General features: G+C 36.2%; 1 protein-coding gene across 1 annotated transcript; it reads right to left on the reverse strand.

Moving 5' to 3' along the window:
* Window positions 1-2,723: 2,723 nt before the first annotated feature.
* Window positions 2,724-3,668, reverse strand: LOC122124849 (olfactory receptor 1-like). Its single transcript, XM_042699447.1, has one exon. The coding sequence runs from the start codon at window positions 3,666-3,668 to the stop codon at window positions 2,724-2,726; it is 945 nt and encodes a 314-aa protein (XP_042555381.1).
* Between the last annotated feature and the right edge of the window lie 3,108 nt (window positions 3,669-6,776).

Genomic DNA, 6,776 nt, shown 5'->3' on the forward strand with positions numbered 1-6,776 from the left:
CCACTGTTAATATCACTTTTTAAAATTCATTCACCCACTGTGAGGCATCTGGATTTTTTCCATAACTTGACTATTGTAAATTGTACTGTGGTGAACATGGTTGTGCAGGCATCTTTGTTGTATTTTTATATACATGTATGAAAATTGAACCATGAAATTTGTTGAAAATGTTCCAAGAAAGGGATAGGAAGGATACATGGGAGGGATAAGGTGGATACATTATGTGCACACAGAGAAATATCATAGGGAAATCCCTTTGTACCATTAATATATGCTGTTAAAAATAGAACAAATTTTTAAAAAAGAAATCTGCCTCTGCTCTCTGGACCTTTAGTATTTTCTTTATATAATGTACCTTTAGCAAAACAGGGAAAATATTTAAGTAAGTCAGAAACCATAATATTCAATTAAACAAAAAAAATGCCTGAAAAATAATCCATTTATATACATACATACAGAGACATGCATATGCATGTCTAACTACATGGAAGGTAATGTGAATTAAGAAATTAGGTCACTCATGTTTGTAATTCCAGATACTGAAATCTGAGGACTGTGGTTCAAAGCCAGTCCAGCTAGGAAAGTCCATGAGACTTTTATCTTCAAATAATCAACAAAAAAGCCAGAAGTGAAGCTGTGGCTCAAATGGTAGAGTGTTAGTCTTGAGCAAAAAGAAGCTCAAGGGTAGTGCCCACACCTGAGGTCAAGCTCCAGGACAAGTACTAAAAAAAGAAAAAAGTATAGATAAATAATAGGCTTCAAGTTGTGCTTGTCACAAAGTATCAAGAAAACATCCACTAGGAAATGATAGTAAAAGGTGGTAAATAGAAAAGATACAGATTATACTTATGTGGGTGCTCATGTCATATAAGGAAAGAATAAAATCATTTAAATGTAAGCACTTAGAACAAAAAATGTTGTCATAAATTGTCTTGATTGGAAATCTTTACAATGCTGTTACCAGTGTCAAGTAACAACACTGGGATCCAGTGCATTCTTGGTCTTTCTAAAGAAAGAATTAGCTGGGCACCAGTGGTTCACAATTATAATCCTAGCTACTCAGGAGGCTGAGATCTGAGGATAATGGTTTAAAGCCAGCCTTAGCAGAAAAGTTCTTGTGAGACTGTTATCTCCAGTTAACCACTCAAAAACCAAAAGTGGAGCTGTGGCTTAAAGTGGCAGAGTACTAGCCTTGAACAAAAGAGCTTAAGGACAGTGCGCAGGCTCTGAGTTCAAGCCCCACTACTGATAAGAAGAAGAAAAGAAAGAATTATAGGGCAGACACTCAAAGGAATTTTACACAGTGAAGTTTAATAAATGCGAAAATATCAAAGAAAAGTATACCTTCAAATGATATTGCAGTCGAGTACACTAAGCTCTTGGTTCTAAGCATTTATACAGACTAAAAGATTAGACTTGTTAATGGTATATTTATAGTTGTGAACTTTTCTAAGATGGAAAGACTTTTCCCTGGAAAAGACTGGCTAGATGAGAGACTACTTTATAAGGTCTATTCAAAAACAAGATAAGAACCTGGCACTGGTGGCTCACATTTGTAATCCTAACTATTCAAAAAGCTGAGATCTGAGGATTGTGGCTTGATGCCAGCCCGTGCACGGAAGTCCAAGAGACTCTTGATCTCCAGTTAACCACCAGAATGAGCCAGAAGTAGAGCTGGAGTCTAAATGGTAGAATGCTAACCTTGAGTGAAAATGCTCAGGGACAGCACCCACACCCTGAGGTTCAAACTTAAAACCCAGCACCACAAGAAAAAAAAAAGATGAGAATTTGTAGTAGTTTATATGTAAAAAAATCACAATTTTAATTAAAAGTAAATGGGATCATTGCACAAACTTCTGTAGGTTTTCTGTAGGAATGAAAACAAAAGGCAGGATGGTTTGTAGAAGCTGTGAAGAGGGAGAGAGATGGAGAGAGAAAGAGAGAAAAGGAAGGGAATGGAAGAAAGGAAGGGAGAAAGGTTGATATGATGATACAATTTATGGAATTATCATGAGTATAAAATAAGATCACAAATATAAAGTTTATTGATGAGTTCTGAAATATCAAAAATGGACAGAGATATAAAAAGTGAAGCTGACAAGAAAACTCTTTCTTCCCCATCTTTGAGGGAGTAACTGTTGGGACCATTATATGAAATAAATCCCAAGTAGACACTAACTAAGCTACATAATATAGCAAATACAACCTAAACTATACAACGAAGAGTTATATTTTAAATACAAATCAAGTATAAAGACACAGTAGAGATAAAAAGAAGATTAATAATATAAGTTATGAGACATGTGAACAGTTGTATTTAAAGACCTAAATACAGAATTTTTATTCAACAATAAAAATTCTAGTTCAGAATAAGGAACAAGAGACAGATGTTGGGACCTTAGTGCTGGCATAAAAGAGCAGAGTACAATTTAAAACAGTTGGATTTTTAAAATACATGATTAAGCTAGTACTTTAATATCCAGAGACAGAAGTTACAATTAAAATACTCCACATTATACCTCATCAGAGTAATTTTATATTAATAAATAAGAAAACTTCTGATATGTCACTGGAAACCTCTGCCTACATCAGATGTACAACTCCATATTACAGGACAATTACATAAAGTTTTATTTGAAGAAAAGCATCCCTGCTGAGAAAAAACTTGTCTAAAATAATATTCAAATATTTCTTGCAATTAGGTAATAATCCCTGAGTTACTATCACAGCCAGAATGAGATTTTCCTCTTACAAATGACTCTTCCAAGAGCCCCCTTGATGTCTCTATTCCTCAAGCTGTAGATGAAGGGGTTCAGCATTGGAGTCACCACTGTGTACATCAAAGCCATGACCATCTCCTTCACAGCAGAACTGTTAGCGGATGGACATAAATAGAGACTAATGACCGTCCCATAGAACAATGATACCACAGACAGATGAGAGCCACAGGTGGAGAAGGCTTTATAGACACCTTGAGCAGAAGGAACCTTGAGAATTGAGGAGACAATTCGTGCATAGGACACAATAATGAGTACAAATGGAATGAATAGAATAATACTTCCTGTGATCAATATTACCAACTCATTGACATAAGTGTCTGAGCAGGCCAGCTTTAGAAGAGCAGACATATCACAGAAAAAGTGGAGTATCATGTTGTCCTCACAAAATGACAATCTGGCCATGAGTAAAGTGTGCAACATGGCATGGAATGTGGTCAGGACCCAGCACAGCACTATCAGACATAAGCACAGCTTGGGGCTCATGATACTGGTATAGTGCAAAGGAAAACAGATAGCTGCATATCGGTCATAGGCCATGGTCACAAGGAGAAAGCTCTCAAGATCTCCAAAAAACAAAAAGAAGTACATTTGGGTCAGGCAATCTGCGTAGGGGATGGATGGCACTTGGCTCTGCATGTTCTGTAACAGTTTAGGAATGGTCACAGAAGAAAAGCAGAGGTCAGAGAAGGACAAATTACTGAGAAAATAGTACATGGGCGTGTGTAGATGGGAATCCAACTGAATGAGAATGATGATCAGAAGATTGCCTAGGACTGTGGTAAGGTACATGGTCAGGAGCAGGGCATAGAACAGGTATCGGTGCTCGGACTGGATGGGCAGGCCCAGGAGGATGAATGCTGAGATGCTGGTTTGATTACTCTTTGTCATGCTCTGTTTCTAATATCTCTAGGAGAAAATACTGAAGTCCTTTAAAAATCAAAGTAAAAGTAAACATCCATGATATATGGTTTGCTAGGTATTCTGCAATATTGGATCTCACCCACCTGAAAAAAGTCATCTTCTGTAATCAGAAATATGCCACATCAAATGTCAGATTTATTTTCTTCTCTTTAGAAGTAATACTGACTCTTCCCTCCCTTCTGAAACACTCTTGTGTATTAACCTTGTATGATCACAGCAATTCTCCTGATGGATCTATTGCCATTCATTCTCAACTGCATTTTGTTCTCTACCACTTGAGCCACAGCTCCATGTCCAGCTTTTTGGTAAGAGTCTCATGGGCTTTCCTGCCTGGGCTGGCTTTGATCCACAATCCTAAATGTCAGCCTCCTGACACTTGGCATTGAATTATTTCTTAACAATATCTTATAAATCACTGTTTACAAGGCCTTTGTACTACATACTCCAAATATTACTTTATAATTCATTAGATATAGAGAGCCCTTAAAAGCTTTTCTATTCCCATAGCAACAGTTATTGTTTAAACCTCATGGGTTAACTTTACTATTACCTTTAGTACCCTATTACCAACTGTTTGAAATAATCTCTCAAAGGATATATCAGGACAATCTTCAATAAATCTCACTTAAAACTCATGTTCAAAGCCACTGCTATAATATGGAACAGGCTGGCATCATATCTATATGGATGATTTGGACAGACTACCCATCTCCCTACTTCCACGTTTACCTTGCTTTAATCCCACAGCACAGCAGTCTGAGATAAAAATCACATCAGTATTATTCCGGAGAAAGTTTAATAATATTCATTGTTCTTCAGGTAAAAAAAATAAGGACACAAAAGACAAAGACATAAATGTTTCCTTGGCTACCTTCAGGGTCTTATCTAGCCTCAAATAATTCACATCTCTTTTGCAGCAGTGTTCAACTTATGTCAATATTTCCTGACTCCAACCTTTCATATTTTTCTGTTATTTTTGCCTAATCCAATCTTCCTTCGGCTCTTACTTCACCTGGCTAATTCTGTTATCCTTCAAATACATTACATGTGACTTCCTCAACTAACCCTTCCTTATCTCCCTAGACAAAAAAAAAAAAAATAAATAAAAAATATAAAAAAAAACAGAAACAAAACTTGCTTCAATGTTCCCACAGCATCCTGATCACTGGTTAACTGACTTCAATTACCAAAGGCATGTCTGCTTTTATAATAAAAAAAGGTGACTATCAAGCAGGTGTCTGGATGTGACCAATCATTGTTTCACAAATATTTGCTGGTTGTTCTCCAGATTAAGACTTTCAAGGTTGCAAAATCATTTAAGTTACAAGTATTGCACTCACTAAATCCTCTCAGAAAGACTCACTAGCTTGAACCATATAGCACTGTTTTTGACACTTTGGTACATAATTTTTGCTTATAACTTCAGACCTATGGAAAGTATTAACACTACTCCTTATTCCAGAAAGACAATCAGATACTCTGGTATACATGACCATATTAAAATTAAATCTAATTAGCTAGAAAAAGCCAAGTAAAAGCATGGGCCAAGTGTGGATGAGCAAGCTGAGCAAAAACATAAGGTCCTGAGTTCAAACCCCTGTACTATCAAATAAAACAGAGCAAAACAGGAATAATAAAACATTTGAGAAGTTTCCCTTAGTAGAAATCACCTTACTGTTTAACAAAGTTGCAATAGTAGTTTTTATATTTGGGCATAACATTCTAGTGGACAGTTGGAAAAAGCATCAATGAAATTTTATATGCATGATATCTTAGAACGTATCTTCCCTGGACAGGAGTGGCACATATCTCTGGCCTCAAGACTCTGTCAGAATCACAAGCACAGAGACTTCACTTGCAAGTGATGTCACTAATCAGCACCTGAGTTTCAGTGCTCCCATAATGGTGCTTCTCATGATTCTTACTGAACTGCATACAAGAATCACAAAAGATACAGCTTCTAGAAATTTAATTTACATATAAAACACATGGTTACTTTGTTAAATGCCGAATTTGTTAAAGTAAATCTGATTTTGGACAAATTTCATTATGCTTGGGATAGTATGATTATGTTAATAAGTTTTTAAATTTTTGTTCTGCCCCTCAGTAAATGTGATTGAAATGTCTTGATAGAGCCTCTCTGAGGTTTTTTAAAGCCTCCTGAATAATTGAATAATAAGCAAAGATTAAGAACCTCTGTACAAAATGCCTTCCTCACAGAAATGACATAATTTGGCAGTGATGTAATTTTATGAGAATACACTGCACAGTAATATTAATGAATGCTATAATTTGTAAAACAATTACAAGTAGTAAACGTTAATCAGAATATTTATACTAGGTACAAAAATCTTGGGAGACAGAGTTAGAGAAGATGAATATCATAATGTGAAACATAATCCTTCAGAAAGCATCATCCAACTTAGGAAACCAAGATGCTCAGTTTGGAAGGACAGTTAAGCACTAACTGACTCTCCCTCTTAACAACTTACCCACAATGTCTGAGAGTAACTCCTCAGTGATCCAGTATCTTTCTCCCTTTTATCCATTATGGGCATATGAAGTAACAGCTTCTGTAGTCATCTCCCATGTCACCACCCACACTTGTGTATCTCATCCTACTTCTCCCTGGTATCAGGAGCTCTGTTTCTCAGAGGAGTTTAGATCCCAAAGGAACTCACTGAAAACAAAATAATTACCTAGGACCCTGTAGAGGAAATTATTTCAGGGTGACTTATTACAGTGTCTGATCACACCTGACTATATTTTAGGAGAATGGTGGAGAGAAGCTTGTGGATGGATAATTACTCATTAGCCATTTGCACAATGGACAGGAATCCTATGTCAGTGCATCCTACCCTTCGAGAGATGAAGAAAAATGGGTGGATAAATAAGCAAGGACTGAACTGTGATGATTCTAAACTATCTTAGAAATATATGTTTAAATTTTATACTGTGGGCAAGAGTCCATCAGTGGTCTTTGAGTAGACTACCACCATGGAAAACATGTATTTTGAAAATATTTCAATGGTAGCAGAATCTTTCTCTACAACCCAATTCTCCATGAAAAAATAC

This window comes from Dipodomys spectabilis, unplaced genomic scaffold (assembly GCF_019054845.1).
Source record: "Dipodomys spectabilis isolate Male_0828 unplaced genomic scaffold, ASM1905484v1 ptg000250l, whole genome shotgun sequence".
Taxonomy (NCBI): Eukaryota; Metazoa; Chordata; class Mammalia; order Rodentia; family Heteromyidae; genus Dipodomys; species Dipodomys spectabilis.

Excerpts from the sequence above, each read along its gene's own strand:
- LOC122124849 (XM_042699447.1), bottom strand. The coding sequence starts at position 3,668 with ATGACAAAGAGTAATCAAACCAGCATCTCAGCATTCATCCTCCTGGGC.